This window comes from Ostrinia nubilalis, chromosome 10, assembly GCF_963855985.1.
Source record: "Ostrinia nubilalis chromosome 10, ilOstNubi1.1, whole genome shotgun sequence".
Taxonomy (NCBI): Eukaryota; Metazoa; Arthropoda; class Insecta; order Lepidoptera; family Crambidae; genus Ostrinia; species Ostrinia nubilalis.
The window spans coordinates 2,997,310-3,012,970 of NC_087097.1; the positions used below are offsets into that span (position 1 = coordinate 2,997,310).

The 15,661-nt window shown below is 41.9% G+C and overlaps 1 protein-coding gene and 1 long non-coding RNA gene across 2 annotated transcripts in view; one reads left to right on the top strand and one right to left on the bottom strand.

Annotated features, from left to right (window-relative positions):
• LOC135075687 (uncharacterized) overlaps positions 1-15,661 on the bottom strand; it is a 545,949-nt gene that overhangs the window by 465,374 nt on the left and 64,914 nt on the right. The gene's annotated exons all lie outside the window — the stretch shown is intronic.
• The window catches only part of LOC135075510 (5-hydroxytryptamine receptor), a 137,062-nt gene that overhangs the window by 61,000 nt on the left and 60,401 nt on the right, over positions 1-15,661 (top strand). The window contains exon 2 of the mRNA XM_063969942.1: positions 13,836-13,906. Within this exon, the coding sequence (XP_063826012.1) occupies positions 13,849-13,906 (58 nt within the window). The 5' untranslated portion in view covers positions 13,836-13,848. The remainder of the gene's footprint in view (positions 1-13,835; positions 13,907-15,661) is intronic.

Here is a 15,661-nt window from a genome sequence, read left to right on the forward strand (position 1 = left end):
GTGGGGACATTAGGACGAGTGCGAACCGGAGGACGTTTCGCAGACAAAGCCCTAGAAAAGTACACTGCTGCACTTTTTTCGGGATTTACCTCGATACGCCACTTCCTGAACCATTCGCCTAATTGTGTGACTGCGCGTTGGAGCGCCAAGATGACGTAATTCCGATTACGTCCGGACTTGTAGAGTGCGGTGTCGTCCGCAAAGAGGGCTAAATCCGTATTCGGATATTTGGGGATGTCATTGACGTACAATGAAAAGAGGATGGGCGAGAGCACGGAGCCCTGGGGGACTCCGGCTCTTATGGGGCGGGGGGAGGAGAGGGAGCCATCTACTCGGTAACGAAAGGTGCGATTCGATAAAAAGTCACGTAAGATGTGCACGAGACTGTCCGGCACACCGAGTTCGTAAAGCTTGTAAATCAAGCCGTTGTGCCAGACTTTATCGAATGCCTTCGCTACGTCGAAGAATAACACTCCTGTCCCTACGGGTGGCTTAGCAGTGAGGCCGCTAAGTATATGCTCCGTTAAGCGGTGCACCTGTTGTACGCAGGAATGTGAGGCGCGGAAGCCAAACTGTTCGTTTATTAAGAGATTATTAGAAAAAACATAATCTCTTAATCGAGAGACAATTATACGTTCGTATAACTTACCCATGGTCTTTAAGAGACTGATGGGTCTGTAGCTTGTGGGGTCAGTCAGTTTCTTACCGGGCTTCGGGATGCCAATGACTTCTGCCTCTTTCCACGCGTCGGGAAAGATGCAGTGAGACATGGCCGCGTTGAAAATAGCAACCAAGAGGTATACTAGGGGGGCGGGCAGGGCGCGTAAGACTCTATTAGAGATACGGTCCGGGCCGGGGGCTTTGTTGGGACGGAAACCTTTGATTATCGTTCGCACCTCGTCGACGTTGGTCGGGTCTAGGGTTGTGGTCGGAGGGAGGGCGGCTCTACGTTCGACTTCGCTGTCCACCATGCGGAGGTGGGCAGAGTCTACTGGGAGGGTACTGGGGGAGCACTGTGCTTCTAGACTGTCGGCTAGACATTCGGCTTTGGCGTCGTCGTCAAACGCAAGCGTTTGATCGGGACGTAAAAGCGGTGGCGTGGACGCTACGGTGTCAGACTTAAAGGCTCTCGTCAACTTCCAATAGGCTTGGTGAGATGGCGAGATTTCTTTAAGTAGATCATCCCACTGATTGTTACGGAGTTCCGCGATACGGGCCTTGACAGCGCGCTGTAAGGAACGTAGGCGGACTCTGTTTTCCTCGGTTGGATAAGCGTCATAATCGCGAGTGGCTGCGTTCTTTGCCCTCAATAGCTCTCGCGCGTCGTCCGGCAACCTGAGACGGTGGTTAGCCATCGCAGGCACTTGCCTAGACGAGTCGCCGATGGCGACCGAGATGTGACTAGTGAGCGCATCGATCGCGTGAATAGTTTCGTGAGGCGAAACTATATCGTCGGGGATTGAGGACAGTTGTGGGCTCTGACAGTTCCCAAGTTTTACCTTGAGTTTGTCCCAGTCCACAACTGTCTTCATAGTGGGTGTAGACTCAGGAGAGCCTAGTTGGAGTACGACCGGGCGATGGTCAGAAGTGAGCGCGTGCATGGTTTCTATAGAGTGTAGGCGGAGGCCTATATTCTTTAGAATTGCCATGTCCAGAATGTCGGGCCGATGCTCGACATTGTAAGGATAGTGAGTGGGCGTCATAGGGACTAAGATGTCAAAGATGAGTTCCTCAGAGAGTTCGCTTAACATGTTGCCATTGGCAGTGGATGTTACGCAACCCCAATGAGTGTGTTTGCTATTAAAGTCGCCGCCAAGAATGACTGCACTATTCATAGCAAAGAGGGCCTGAAAGTCGCTCCTTAAGGGAGTCTTGTTCGGGGAAAGGTAAACCGAGCCGATGAGGATGGGCTCGTGTCCGGTCATGGCTAGCCGACAGAGTGAGACTTCTAGGTTAGAGAGAGAAGGGGGATCGACTAAAGCACAGTGCAGAGAACGCTTATAATAAATAAGCGTGCCGCCGCCACGTGTGGGCCTATCGTGTCTAATGATATTGTAGTTCGCTATCCTAGGATTGCGAATAGAGGGTGTTAGGAGGGTCTCTTGAACCAGAAAGATGTCGACCTGGTGGTCGGTAAGGAACTGAGTAACCTCGTCCTTCTGCTGTCTAAGACCGTTAGCGTTGAAAAATGCTAAGGTGATTGACCGGGGTTTGATCCTAGCGGTGGGATTAGCCATTACGGAGCGTGGAAAGAGGAGATAGCGTAGCAAAAGTCTACGTGTTCGGCGAGGATAGATAACCTATCCATGATGTTGCCTTCGCCATTAGTCGCGCGCAGTTTTGCGGCGATCACAAACATCTCGCCGACATTAATTTGGCCAAAGAAGTCTCTGACCAACTTAATGTCAGCCGCAGGTGAATGTGAAGGCTGGGGCTTGGCCTGAGGGGCCGGGACTTTGTGGGCTGGTGCCTTAGGGGCAGGGGGACTTGGGTTAGGCGCCTGTTGGGTAGGTGCCTTTGGCGTAGCCTTAGGGGCTGGGTGGGGTTGAGGAGCCTGCTGGAGCGCGGGTGGGGCCACAGCTGTTTGGGTGGGTGTGGGAGTAAGGCTGGCAGCCTGGGTGTAGGCCAGAGGCCTAGCCCAAGCATTGGGCCTGTTGGGGCGGAGGCTAGGAGCCTCACTTGCTACCGCAAAGTTGCGAGTAGCATTGATCTGCCTGGGGGCAGAGGGGATGGGGGCACGCGGCTGAGTGCGTGGAGCCCGGGGACAACCGCGATAATTCGCAGGATGACCCTGGCTACCACACAGTATGCAGCTCGGTGGTTCGGTGGCTGTGGCCTTGTCACGGACACAGTCGGCTGTGCCGTGATCGCCTAGGCACTTGACGCACCTAGGACGGGCGTGACAATTACGGGCAGCGTGCCCGTAATGTTGACAGCGGTGGCACTGGCCGGGAGCGCCGCGCTTTCGGGGTGGCTCAACTTTGAGCCCGGAGATGAAGCAAACCGTTTTCAAATTGAAAATCGATTTCGCTTCATCGGAATAGTCCAAGACTACTTGGACAAGGTCAAATGGTTCACGAGTACGAGTCCTGTACAGACGATGAACCTGTTTGACAGGGAAGTTTTGGGCCTTGAGGTCGGCCAAGATGGAGGCGGAGTCTAGCTCCTTGGGAAGGCCACGGATAACAACCCGCAGCTCCCTTTCCTCCTCGCGGGGGAAAGTATGATAACCGATACGGTTTTCATCTAGGAATCGTGTTAGGGCTCGGTGCTCGTCCGAGGTGGACAAGGACACCTTAATACCTACGTTGCACGACTTAGCGTGCGAGAAGTTGATGTGACGCTCCTTGAGCGCGCCGGAAATCTTGTTCCAGGACGCCTTGTCCTGGACAAAGACTGGGGGGACTCTGACAGTCCGCCCGGTGCTCGACTGCGAGCCGGAGGGCTGGGAAGATTGCGAGGGCTGAGAGAGGCCTCCGGTCGCCGCCGTCTCTTATATTAGCTCGGTCCGTGCGGCGTGCGGCCGCGCAGCCGTAGGGTTGTCAAAATCTCCGCGCTCGGTGTTAGGGCTGTCGATGCGTCCTGGGGCGCGTCACAGGCTTATGAAGTGATTAGGTTAAAGGGTTAAAGTTTAAGATAAAATGTGCTGCGACCTCTTACAATCTAAACTTGTCAAGATATATTAAGAAGAAAGAGGCTTATCAAGTAAACCCAAAAAGCGAAGCTCCGTCTATGGATTATACCACCGCGACTATTTTATTTTTATAGAAGAGAAAGAAAATACAATATTAAGTGACTAGAGTAAAGTAGTACTTAGCTAAAATATATAATAAAAAAAATCCAGTACTTAGGAGAAAAATGAAAGCTGGAGAAATGTGGCTCAATCTGTGTAACGACATCCTATAACTATTTGTTTTAATTGGTACTAAAGGATGATTAAAGTACTTTTTTGCTAAAAAAATCATATTTGATTGAGTATTATGGTATTTTTATATGTAATAGATGAAATACAATGCTGTCACAACTCACCTCGGTACCTGTCACAACTTACCTCGGTGCTAGGAGAGTTGTGACAGAGGGAGTGGTCTAAGATTTTGGTGATTTTCTTAGAAACCCTAATACTTTAGTTAACTTTGGTGATTGTTCTGAAAACAGAAGGAACGGCGCTACATTAATTTGTATGATTCATAGCTGTGGAATGTTTTTTGAGCGAGATATGGCCCCTAAAGTAAAAATTGTCACAACTCTCCTAGGTCTCCCCTATATCAAACGATGCGTTATTTTTTCTGGAGTAACATTTAATGTGCATAAGGTTATAGTGCTTACAATATACTTTAAAAAAGGTAGAAATACATATTGCCGCTTCATACATTGAAAGTCGGTTCCGTAAGAGTCCATTGTGGTTTTATTCCGGTAAAAAGTGTGCAATTAATCAAACAGCAATAGTGTTTTGCAGCCTCGGGCGCTGATCTGAAGGATACAGTAATAGCCGTTTGCTTGTAGAAGATTTAAATAAAAGTTTTAACATTGTATATGGCACGATTATTCCGGTCAACAAATTTTAAATGATGAATGGGAATAACGATTTAATATCCATAGTGCTTTTGGTAAATCAGGCAGTTTCAAAGATAAAATTCTGAAAAAAATTCAAAAGGTGTATAGGGACCCGCAGTTTACTAAAATCACTTAATCGGAAAACTGCTGCTATGGCTATTGCGGCTTTATTCCAGGCACCCATCGAATTATGTAGACCTCACAGGTCAAAAGTTTGGTTACCCCTGCCCTATATGCTACTAAAAAGTTACAAAACTCTTTTCCCTCAGTAAATAACTTAAATCGATACCTTTATCACAGCCGTGACATGTTTACGGTCGAGTTAATTTATGTCGTAATTTGCGCTGAATTCGTTAGCATTAACTTCTAATCCGTAACAATAATAATATTATTACTACAACATACTTCTCACGCAATCACTCTCTAGCACGTTATAAATAGTTACGATAAAAACAATGACGTATTATAAACGTAATAATTCCGCCATTTTTCATACAATCACGTGAATAATAAAAACGAATTAGTTATTTTTATACTCACAAATATCAAATGTAAAGAATCGCACATTTTAGTGAAGATGTGAAAAATTGGGCGGGGAAAGGGTGAAAGAAGAAAATTCAAGAAAGTGGTCAAAGTAAATAAAAATAAAAGATAAAATTTTCGTGATAACTCAAAGAAACTGGCCTCAATAAACGTTTGTTTAACTAAGTCCTAAAAACTGTTCGCGCGCGTTTTATATGTCTGGCTGTGATTGTCTACCAGTGGACATAGGTACTACGATCTATGTATGTATAGTCACAAGCACATCACTACACTCTATTCTTGTAAAATCGCTTTTAAACAACTTTATAAGATCTCTGACTGTAGGTGACTTGAGGTGCCTCTGACTGACTTGAGGTGCTGCCTTCTATTTCTTGACTGCACCTACGATCAAATGTGCAAAACGTTACGTGCTACGTGCGTGCGTACGTACGTGATAGGTACGTTCATTTTGTGCAGAATCTACACAGTAAAACACATACAACTTCTAAAGCTTGTAAATAAAGTATATTCTATCTTTTCCAACGTACAATCGTTAATGTTGTAGCTACAAAATAAATACTTTTCCAGCATCGATTTGCAATCGGAGCGATAACAAATTAGTCGGTCGTCTGTCGCCAGTCGATACGAGTCCGACTGTACGGTACCCGCGAATAATGCCGCACATCCATCTTGCGAATGTTACGGAGCCGCGTATTTGGGAACACTAGTGTTCCTATTTAATACTTTACCCGTGTAAGTTTTGGTGCCCATCATTTATACGTTCTTTTGTAAAAAAATCTTTTGTCCACTTTAAACAGAAATATTTTTATAGCGGGCAGCTTAACTTAGGATTAATTATAGCACAACCTAATAGAAATAACTGATGATCTATAATAATAATATGTCTATGTTGTGAGATATGAGATTGGTTGATAGTGGAGTCTAGTGCTGTCAAAGTATTCCAGATATAAGTAGGTAAATACCGTAATTATCTATGTAAAACTCTTCTACCTGTATTTTTGCATGATTAAAATAGTGTTTTATTTTCCGTACCAAGTTATTTTCAATGTAACCAAAACCACAAGTATAGCTTACAAATTCTAATATTAATTTAAAAATATTTTCCTTGTATAGTTTGCAAACACGCGGCCAAGGGAAGTGTCATTTGTCTGAAACACTCTGCGGCAGTTTATTCTTTGCGTGTTTTTTCGGGACACCTTGACCTTCAGGACCCATCCTGGGAGCGACACTAAATTTATCTTCCTTCATACATCAACAGTGAGGATTTGTCAGTTATATTTCAAAAGTAATGTAGCTTTAGAATTGTTTAGGAGCTTTCAGGCAGTTCACAGGAAATTGTCTGAAGCACGCATGAGCTTAGAAATGTAAGGGAAAGCTCAAAGTTGGTTAAAGCCTATAAATTTTGACGTATTTTAGGCAATTCGCATTTCAGGATTAGTTTGGTTATTTTAGTTCTTTTTTGCCGCCTTAAACCCCTCCACCTACGCTAAAATTCCTGTATTATGAGTGGGCTTACCACAATAGTCCAGCGGATGAAGGAGTTTGCATTCCTCGGATCTCGAATCGGCCATTGTTGCTGTAAGTTTTACTGGGCTATATGCATGATAACTAGATGGTCTACTTATGGTTCTCTTTCTACTCCAATCAATCCAGATCACCCCAAACGCGAGCAGCCTGTCCAGAGTTCTTCAGGCTTGTAACACTGATGCTGGAGATTGGATAATTTGGTTTAGTTGATCTACCACGCTTCTACATTCCATAAGCACGTACTGTGAGATTTCTTCTGCCCGTGTACATTTTGAAGCAGTGGCATTTCTTCTGGCTCTGTAAATTTTGAGGACAAAACTGGGGATTTAGAACAAAACTTTCAGCCAAACTGTAATCAAAACGGCTATTCTTTTATTCAAATTTCATACCATGTTCCGGGACTGCACGTAATGCATACGAATGTAACAATAAATCAACTGCTCCAAGATCTTGGGTTGTGTTGCTCTGGATCCCCGTATCTTGTCAAGTCGCCGTGATTTAGAGCGCAGATCTTATCTACATATTGCCAATATTTGTATGAAATATTTAGCAACAATGTTTTATCGATGAAACGTTTTCCAAATTTATTGGACAGCAAATTTTGTATTTCAGTGCTCTTATCATTTTGCATAGATCTAGGTAAATTTAAAACAAAGCAATAGAAGACAGAATCACTGTATGTAGTTTATTGAAGTAAAATTTGTGCAAAAACAACCTTTGTAACTGACCCACGCAAAAGGGTCCGTGGCCGAGTCCCCCAGTATACGACGCACCCGTGGTCGACGCCCCCGACTTAAATTAATTTAATATCATATTTTTTTCGGCTTTTGCACTAAGTACAGTCAAGGAAAACTAATGAAAAAACAATGATTTTGCATGTTTACTGTTGTTATACTAACTAATGTTATTTATGTTATTATTACTAAAAATGCTGTATTTAATTTTTTGATATAAATACTTAAACTTTTATAATTTAAAATTTTATTTGTAGTTAGTTACAAAATAAAACCTATCATTTTTTGTAGGTATCACTATGGTAAAATATATTAAGCATTTATTTGTACGATCAGTATAAATATTTATTCGTTTATAAACATTTTTGTGCCTGACTGTACATTTGATTAAAAATTGCTTCTAATCAAAATTTCACTGACCGGGGGCGTCGACCACGGGTGCATCGAATACTGGGGGACTCAGCCACGGACCCGCACAAAATACCTATCAGAGCAAAGCTTATTTATGACAAATACTTACCTATAACATACGCCCGTATTCATAAACATTACTATGAGGTTTCCTAGTGCGCGTGGACGCACAGGGTGACACACGAACAAATTACAGAGTTCCATTCAACGCTGTGCGTTCGATTTGCTGGCATCGTTTGTGAATACTGGCGATAATATTCACAGTTGCTACGGGTATTCTTCCATGCCTCATTTTCCTTAATTGATTGAAAACCATTACTACAAATTAACATAACTTTTCTTAAGCTCAAGAAATCTGAGTCAACCAGATGTCCCTCGCTAATGTAATTACCGACATTTAAACTTGGACCGTAAGATTGTATCTAAGATGGTCAGCAATTACCTGCCTGCCTTCGTATGTGTGAGAGACCCCTTTTAATCTAATATAGGGCTGCCTATCGGCCAATACCATCGCCCTACCTTTGACTACCGAAGGCGTCCATTTCGCTTCATTTTGGCCCTGAATTATCGAGGCCATTCGTAGGTCTTTATTGGGTTGACCTCGGCGTTCGTATGTTTTAATTCGTGGGAAATATTTTCCCAACAACTGGCAAACTTTTCCCAATCCCCGCCGTCTTCGCTGCGTAATATTTTAATGCTTACATTGCCCGGTTTGTCGCCGCCCGCGAGTAGCAATTTCGCTCTCCACAATTCTCAATACTAACGTTTTGCATATTGGCACAATATAAGGCTGGTTTTAGTGTCACGCGGACTGTCAGTGCGGATCGCTCCGCACAGCCGATCTGTATGAACTGCTAGGGAGCGAGCGGTTCCTCCGGACCGCATTACTCTAAAACGCTGCCTAGAAGTTCATACAGATTGGCCGTGCGGAGCGGGTCCGCACCGGACGGTACGCGTGATACTAAAATCAGCCGAACCAGATAAGAATATACACGATTTAGACATATATTGTTGTTTAATCCAAGACGATCGAGTACGATCATGATTCTCAGTAAACTTAGAAACAACGACTGTATTCTTGAAGTCGTTGATCCTTTAGATGGCTGACTTTCTCTACCTACGTTTGCCAAGACTTGATCTCCTAAGAACTCGTTTCGCTGGTTATACCACAAGTATACATAGACGGATTAAATCTCTTAATTACTCTCATAATCATCATCATTAACAGATCATTTAGTATCCATTGTAAAAGCTCATGCCTTTCTTATTTATGTACCAGATAGAAGGCAATAGAGGATTTGACCCATCCCCATACTGCTGGTCTGATAGGTAAGGGCTCCTGCACACGACGCCACCACGGCGCCGCCACGCTACACTGTTCATACGCACCGAGTAAAACAGCCGCCGCGCCGCCACCGCGCCGTCAAAGCTTAATTTCGCTAGCGGCGCGGCGGCGGCGCGGCAGCGGTGTTTACGCGGCGCTTATAAACAGTGTAGCGGCGCGGCGACGGCGCGGCGGCGGCGCGGTAGCGGCGTCGTGTGCAGGAGCGCTAAGGGTTTTCTTATCCTTCCTACCTTATGTCACTATTCCCAATAAGCACACGTGGGATTACCTGTACCTTATTGAATGCCTTTTGGGCGCCGTTGGGAGTACGCGATATTACTCGCAGTCTATTCGAAGAGAACAAATAACGGGTAATGTAATGTAAAATGTATTGACTGAAAAACTTGCTTCGTAAAAGATATTCTTAAAAGAGATTTCTATATTTTGAAGAATGAATTTCTTGCGTATGTAGAGACAAAGACAAAATTGTAAGTTGAAAAGAATAGGTGGTCATTATGATCATCATCTCAGCCATAGGACGCCCACTGCTGAAAATAGGCCTCCCCCAATGCTTTCCATGTTGCTCGGTTGGTAGCGGCCTGCGTCCAGCGCCTTCCTGAAGAAAAAGAAGAGATTGTAATAACTAGTAATTATTCCAAACATATGTCTTATTAAATACTTCGTAGACTACATACTTTTTATCGGCCGATAATTTGGGCGGACTGTTAATCAGGATGAACATGAATAGAGAAGTACGCACGCACATTACACCAATTTGGAATCGGCCGATTCCTCAAACATATTGCAAGCCGACCAAAAGTCTTTAATCAGTGGGGAATCTTACGCCCGTATTCACAAACATTACAATGAGGTCTTACAGTGCGCGTGGACGCACAGGGTGACACACGAACCAATTACAGAGCTCTATTCAACGCTGTGCGTTCGATTTGCTGCTTCACTTTTAAGCAAGCATCGTTTGTGAATACGGGCGAAAGGCATGTGAGTGAGTAAAGCGTATAAAGTATAGGCAGAAGACTTGCGAATTTCTCAAAATATAACCGCCTGAGTGAGGGTAAGATTTTTTCGCCTCTTACTACTTTACTATGGTGTTTTAATTTTGCTTACAAAATCTTAAGACTAATCATTTGACAAAGAACTTGCAGGCTTATATCTTCAACTTCCGATCTCAGATCCGGATAAACCCATCCCACATTGACATCAATTTAATATTCCTCATCTTAGGTTTAATCTGGAGTAAAATACGCCATTTCGTGAGGCCTGACTCTTATTAACTTCCAAGTCTAGGGAGTTTAATTTACAGGAAACCCCGCTTTTATTACGAAGGTATTGTAAGCCTTCTAGCTTTTAATTGAGCGATCATTGCTTTGTATATACACCACTAAATTTTTATCACCGAAAAAATTTTAACAGGTTATATAGAAACGTGTGAAATATTTAAAGCAAAAGAAAAAGAAATGTTTTTCATAAAGTTAATTTTTTTATTAAATTTTCTTTAGTCCGTATTTTACGCGTCACAGCTTTGTCACTCCGCTGCTCGCTAGAGTATCGATCTGTCTGTCTCGCTCACGCCTCGACCACGCTTCCAGTGTTATTATTACATACTTAGCTAACTTAGACCATTTTGAATTCTAATAAGTATTACATTATCGTACGTAAATAGTGCTAGCGACGCGTGTGTCCATAAATTACCAATTTTAGGAGGAAATTTTGAGTCACTTTATTTAACTTCTTTTTTTGCACAAATGGGATCAGTATCAATAACACATTAACCAGAATTTTTTTTCGGTGATAATAATTTAGTGGTGTATTTTATGTAGGTCTGATTAAATAAAATCTAATTAATTTATACAGGTTGTTTCCTGTAAGGTGTCAAGCCGAAACCAGGTGATAGGTTTAACCAAGTAGGTTAACAAAGTAGATTAATGACCAAATTCGTAACTTTTGAAAATGGCAAAACATTATCAAAAGTGAGGACAAGCATGAGGAGTGTAGGTACATAGTCATAGTCATAGTCATAGTCATATATGTTTATTGCATCATGTTGGTACATTTGGATCTTAAATAATAATATAGAGTCCCAAACATGACCCTCTTTTGATAATTTATAGGTATAGGTACCTATACATTATAAGTACATAAAAATATTAAAATCTAAATTATCAAAATAGCAATATTACAGACAATTGCTTAGGTATATTTATTTATTTATCTAGAGTTGAGATTAAAAAATTCTTTTAGCGTGTAGAAACATTTACTTAGTACCCATTCTTTTAATTTTTCACAAAACAAATTATTTGCCTCTGGTAAATTTGTGAGGTCCGTGCTCCTGCAGTGGATACTAAATGACCTGATGATGATGATGGAAATAAGGAATGAGTACTGATTTAATGAAAAACTAAAGGCACGAACTATACTGTATACTTTAAAAGGGTAATAATATATTGAAATCAGTATATTTGTTTAAGACCACACTAACACCTATCTCTTTCAATTACAGCGTCATCAATATCATTATAACACCCATTTATCATTCGTAATGATGATTGTCGTGTCCGATCATTTTGCAATGAGTCAAGCCACACCGGACAACAATTGATGTTTTACCGTTAAATATTTAATCCGTGGTTCCGTCAGTCAGCATCAGCAAACCAAATGTGCATTGTGTGATTAATCAATTTAAATGTATCCGAGAAAACTGATATGTAGGATTTACTATTCAGTTTCAAGCTTTCTTTGCCAATACGAAATTAAGATTTAGAAAATAATTTTAAACATTGCTCTACAGTTTCGCCAAAATAAGTACCGATTACATTAGATTAATTATTATTCATTTTAAAATTTCATTCTATGATAAGTATAGTTCTGGCAGAGTATATTAATAAAATAAAGATTTCCATAAGTTGGTACCTTCTTATTTTTCGCACAAAAATAACAAATCAGACGTATTATGTTTTCCGCACATACTTAGGCGTCGGCAGAACGGCCATATGGAAAATTAAGCAATCGCGTAAAACCTGTTCGGCCTTACAGGCACCTAGACGTTGCGATCGAAAAAACACACCCGTGTGTGTTTTCAGCAGTGATCGTGAAAAACACCACTCCCACTCTAAGGGACTAAGGGACAAAGAACAGCGTTCAAACACCCCTGCTTACTTACTTAGGCCAAATCCACCATTTGCCTGTGGTAAATTATTAAATAATTTACTAGAAATCGAATGAACTTTAAAAGAAAGGCCGGACAATACCGTAAAAAGCCAAACATGTCCGGCTAAAGCCGGACACCTGGCAACCCTAGGTGCAGCCATGTATACCTAGGGCGAATGTATGCCAGAAATGGACTTTAAACCAAAAGCTCTTTTATTCCAGTACAAAAATCTGGCTCGACGTGTTAAGAGGGATCGCGCCCGCTAAGTGATATAAGCCTCTAAGCTTATAGCTAAACAAAATAACAACCGGCTGCTGTGTTTCATCTATTTTTAGGAGTCTGTTTTTACACAGGCTTTGGAGAAAATTATGTTTCGGTTTAATCAGAAATTATTTAAAATAGGATAGATCTCAAACTCAAGGGTGTTTCTAGGCTCTACAAGTTGATGACATTTGACATTTTAAAATTTAAAAAAATCAATAGAATTCTTTATTTATAGGAATCTACCCTACATTGTCCACATTCCACCAGCTCGCACTAAAGGATTCGTTAATTCTTTGCGAACAGCTAGGGACTGGATTCGTTGCCTGTTGCTGTCTTACCCGAACATTATAATCTGGGCCTTTTCAAGGCGAGAGTGTATAGATACTTACAGGGCAGATATGTACCATGATAGACAGCATCTCACTTAACATCAGGTGCGATTGCGGCTTTCGATGAAACTTCGGACCTTTTCTCAAGGTTTCGTCCAATAAATCGGCTTTTCGGCTACCTTCTGGCATTTGACTATGCGAAGTCGAAAATACAGTGAAGTAATCATCGTTAACCTTCCACGATGATCCAGACAGGTAATCATGGTTTAGGATTATGCAGGTGGCTACTTTAGGGTTTAGTGGGCTTAGAGGCTGACAGCGGGTAGCGCCACTCGCTAAGAGACTCTACATAACCCCTTATACTCTGGGAAAAGGGATACAGGATTCTAGCGAAAAGGCATTGGCATGCGAAAAGACTCTTGCAAACCTCTTATACCCTGGGCTAGGGGTGGCGTAAAAGATTCTTAAGCAAAAAATACATTGACGGGAATGGGAAAGGCTGTCAGTTCGATAGCAAAATACTTGTCCCGGTGCATCTTTGACATACCTTTACCTATTTTACATTTAAAGAGTCCTTCTGCATAGTTCCTCTATGAAAAATCTGAATTCAGCATGGGCACAGCCAAATTACTTCCATTGCTGGACAGTGGGCTCTCGCAAGGATGTCTACAACGATCGGTTTGACGTTCACCAGATCACCGGCTCACCACCGGTAGTGGGAGGTCAGCCAACCCTGGTTAAAAAGAGCTATGTTCTATACGGGACTATTCCCACCTCTCGTTCCCACCGCTGCAACTCCTGTGTAGCCAGGATCTACAGCTTGACCGCAAATAAAAAACCCAACCAGTGAAGGTCAAGTTTATCCCGGGGGAAAGTTAAACTGTTATTGGACCAGCAACGAAATTAATCAGAAGAACAAGCCTATGTTCTATAGACATCTTTATATTGATAATGGTAGTTAAGAACTATCTTGTTTGTTACAGGAGGGCGAGCGACATGGGTGCTAACGTGAATGTGACGCAACTGCTGACACGCGGGCTCAATGACACCACTAGTAAGTTTCTTTTATTAATTTTGAGTAATAAGTATTAAATTAAAGTGCCTACTTTTATGATTAACATTGCGATGTCAGCCATATTGGTGGCATTATTTAGTTTCGTCGTCATCATTTAGTCCACAGCAGGAGTGAAACTAAAACCACACGGACTGTCATGGATCGCGTGACCTGTCATTGGCCTATGATCGCGTCAGCGATGGCGATCTGCACGCGTTGGTGTGATTAAAGCTTAAGCCTTCTCTGTTTTACAAAAAAAAAACATTTACTAGAGGAAATATTTGGGCTACAATCCTCACCAGACGGGTTGCGGAATCTTCATGTTCGTTTAAGACCTGTTATTTGTTTTTTGAATTGCCTTCTGCGACCTCTAGAATAGCGTAGATAAGAGAGCACTCTAGAGTGATGGTGGTCCTACTATACTACTTACCAAAAATGGCTATTCCTCAAATTAAAAATTGCATTCTCACTCCACGTTTGTCTCTCAGTGATAGCATATTAACTAGGTATTGTTTTCTTTTGAAACAAGACTAACCTAACCTAAACCTTAAGGAATGCTTAAATCATTTGCTGTAGCGTCGCAAGTTTTTTTCACATAATTATCCCGAATTCCCGAATAACCAGATATTTCCCAAACTATGATAAAATAGCGCCATTTGTCTGTACATCCCGTCTTATTTCGTCCCCGTCCATAATGCTGTATTGGGCCTTCTCCCATAATATTTTCCCATACACCTAACCATTTATTCCGTCATCAATCATAATAGTACGGCCATAATGACGTCATAACCGCGTTACACAATAAATGGGATACATAAGATTATTATTATAAGCTACGTAGTGTTGGATCTCTCCCTCTTTTCACGTTTGGTAGCAGACTGTATCCATAAGCAGACTGCAACTAAACGCCCTTGGAGCTCAGAACTTTCGAAGTTCAATAAAAACTGTGAGCACATTATTAGGTACTTTAACCAAAATCTAAAAAGTGCCGAAGACAAAAAAAAAAAAAAAACTATAGCGTAGTTAATTGTGCGTTCCAATGTTTTTGTGGGACTTGTGTTATTTATAGTCTATGTTTCACATATTTATTGAAACATTTATGTATGAATCAGCGGATTTTTGTCTCATCGTCTTAATTAGATTTGTCTCATATTTGGAGAATAAACTATCGCCCGAATTCACAAACATTACTATGAGGTCTAGCAGTCCGCGTGGACGCACAGGGTGACATGAACCAATCACAGATCTCTAATCAACGCTGTGCGTTCGATTTGCTGCTTCACTTAAGCAAGTATTATTTGTGAATACGGGCGTATGTATCATGAGTAGTCTTCTTTTAAAAGGATGCCAACGATTTCAATTTCATCCTTTAAATTCTGTAGTAGTAGATGAAAAGTTGTCTACAATCATGAATCCTTTCTGAAAATTGGGCAACTGTTTCTTGCCATAAGAGAAAGGTCAATTATACAGAGCAAGCGAATATCATGACACTTTATTGCAGAAACCTTCCCCTTTTTTGGAAGGAGTGAAATAACACTCATCACGCACTTTACCGCTAATCCGTCGAGGATTATTTAATTTATTTGAAACTTTATTGCACATTAAATAAGGCACAAAATCTACTAGCCAGTACATTATGGTAGATACGAGTATGTACTCAAAACTGAAATTCAACTCCAGCGCCCTCTATTAAGGCTTATTTAACGCCAACGTTCCGTGAAAATGACAGCTTTTTAATATAACCGCGATGTGGGT